The following is a 2,500-nucleotide window of genomic DNA, read 5'->3' on the forward strand; positions in this document are numbered from 1 at the left end:
ATATTTACATGTCTTCTGTGGTCTCGAACATTACACCTATAGCTACATGTTTAAACATTTATTTAATATTTACATGTCTTCTGTGGTCTCTAACATTACACCTAGCTACATGTTTATGCATTTATTTCATATTTACATGTCTTCTGTGGTCTCGAACATTACACCTATAGCTACATGTTTAAACATGTATTTAATATTTACATGTCTTCTGTGGTCTCGAACATTACACCTATAGCTACATGTTTAAGCATTTATTTAATATTTACATGTCTTCTGTGGTCTCTAACATTACACCTATAGCTACATGTGTATGCATTTATTTCATGTTTACATGTCTTCTGTGGTCTCTAACATTACACCTATAGCTACATGTTTAAGCATTTATTTCATATTTACATGTCTTCTGTGGACTCTAACATTACACCTATAGCTACATGTTTAAGCATTTATTTCATATTTACATGTCTTCTGTGGTCTCTAACATTACACCTATAGCTACATGTTTAAGCATTTATTTCATATTTACATGTCTTCTGTGGTCTCTAACATTACACCTATAGCTACATGTTTAAGCATTTATTTCATATTTACATGCCTTCTGTGGTATCTAACATTACACCTATAGCTACATGTTTAAGCATTTATTTCATATTTACATGTCTTCTGTGGTCTCTAACATTACACCTAGCTACATGTTTAAGCATTTATTTCATATTTACATGTCTTCTGTGGTCTCTAACATTACACCTATAGCTACATGTTTAAGCATTTATTTCATATTTACATGTCTTCTGTGGTCTCTAACATTACACCTAGCTACATGTTTAAGCATTTATTTCATATTTACATGTCTTCTGTGGACTAACATGATTACACCTTTATTTCATATTTACATGTCTTCTGTGGACTAACATTACACCTTTATTTCATATTTACATGTCTTCTGTGGAGTCTAACATTACACCTAGCTCCATGTTTAAGCATTTATTTCATATGTACATGTCTGTGGACTAACATTACACCTTTATTTCATGTTTACATGTCTTCTGTGGAACATTACACCTAGCTACATGTTTAAGCATTTATTTCATGTTTACATTTATTTCAGACATGCTCTAGTATGTGAAGAGTCTGCCTGTGTTATATGCTAACTCATTTTATATAAAATATAAATTAAGTTTTTCTCCTTTGGTGAAAAGCTGGAGGCTAAGTATATGATGACAGGCTCTCAGTCAAATTATGGTCACATATACACATATGATGTATACAAACATGACACACACACACACAGCGGGGAATAATATTAATACTACTAATATTGATTAATTCAAGATGACAGACAGTACAGTAGAAGACAACAGAGCAGCACAATTGCAGACGCAAAAGCAAGGTAGGCTATACAAAAAGAACAGATCTACAAGCTACCAACGCGTCGCACGGCCAAAGCACGCACACACACACACACACACACAGAGAGCTAACGGTTTTATTCATTGTTTTAACAGTTATTATATTAATCCAACCTGGGCACGTGGTCTGCATTGTAAGGCACCAACACCACCTTCTCTCCCTCCAGCAGAGTGTTCTCATTGATCCTCATGGCGGAAATATTAGGACAGTATTGTTACTATAACGATTAGAGGTTTAGAATAATACAAACACATCGATATTTATCATTGTGTCTCCATTTCTGTTCGGCTCTGTTGTGGGGGCTACAGCAGGCAGTGTTGCCAGATTGCGCGAGAGGGGTAAGCATCGAGGGTCTATGAAAACATGCCACAACAAAACGACTAGGAGGCAAATCTATATAGGCTACTTGTTGTAAGATCTGCTATTTTCAACAAAACAAATATTCAGTAACAAAATGTGGATTTAAAAAAACGACACAAAACTGGTAATGGCGGGTGGGGGTCCCTGGCACAAAATACTTTTAGATATAGGGTCCATGGACAAATACATTGATTGGTTGATTGAGTTATTTAAATATGTAGGCCTATTAACAGTTTGCTGAAGTACAGTACATTTCAAGCACAACAATACAAAGACTGTTAACTGTGAGTGGACGACCCAATTAAGCATTAAGCGCACTTGTTTACAAGAGGGTCCATGCACGTACCTTGTTCAATTAATCAAAGTGGGGTTTGATGTGGGGTTGACAGACAGGGGGTCCTTGACAAGATATGGACATGTGTGATAATCACTGGTTTAAACGATATTAGGAAACAAGCCTATAAATCAGCAACTGTAATATATACTTTAGAAACATTCCAAAAAACCATCCTATTTACTACACACGCCTTAACAGGAATAACAATTAAGCCCAAAGTCGCTTATAATTAGCGGACATGGCAACACCGCTCCAGTTCACTTCCTGCTGCTCTGTAGCCGCGTCACGCAGCGGGGAGAGGTCGCCACCTACTGGACGGGAGCGGAAAGGAAATGTTTATAATCTTTTCACATCAGGTCCAGTATTTATTCTGCTTGAGCCACGAACCACCAC

General features: G+C 36.5%; 2 protein-coding genes across 2 annotated transcripts in view; both read right to left on the reverse strand.

Moving 5' to 3' along the window:
• Positions 1-1,721, reverse strand: part of nat9 (N-acetyltransferase 9) — an 8,372-nt gene extending 6,651 nt beyond the window's left edge. The window contains exon 1 of the mRNA XM_080789472.1: positions 1,524-1,721. Within this exon, the coding sequence (XP_080645598.1) occupies positions 1,524-1,600 (77 nt within the window). The 5' untranslated portion in view covers positions 1,601-1,721. The remainder of the gene's footprint in view (positions 1-1,523) is intronic.
• A 593-nt stretch (positions 1,722-2,314) lies between these two features.
• Positions 2,315-2,500, reverse strand: part of syt15 (synaptotagmin XV) — a gene marked incomplete at both ends in the record, with an annotated part of 12,642 nt that continues 12,456 nt past the window's right edge. Inside the window, 1 exon segment of the mRNA XM_080789280.1 lies at positions 2,315-2,418. Coding sequence (XP_080645406.1) covers positions 2,315-2,418 — 104 coding nt within the window.

The sequence above is a fragment of the Protomyctophum bolini genome (genome assembly GCF_963924005.1).
Source record: "Protomyctophum bolini genome assembly, chromosome: 18".
Classification (NCBI taxonomy): Eukaryota; Metazoa; Chordata; class Actinopteri; order Myctophiformes; family Myctophidae; genus Protomyctophum; species Protomyctophum bolini.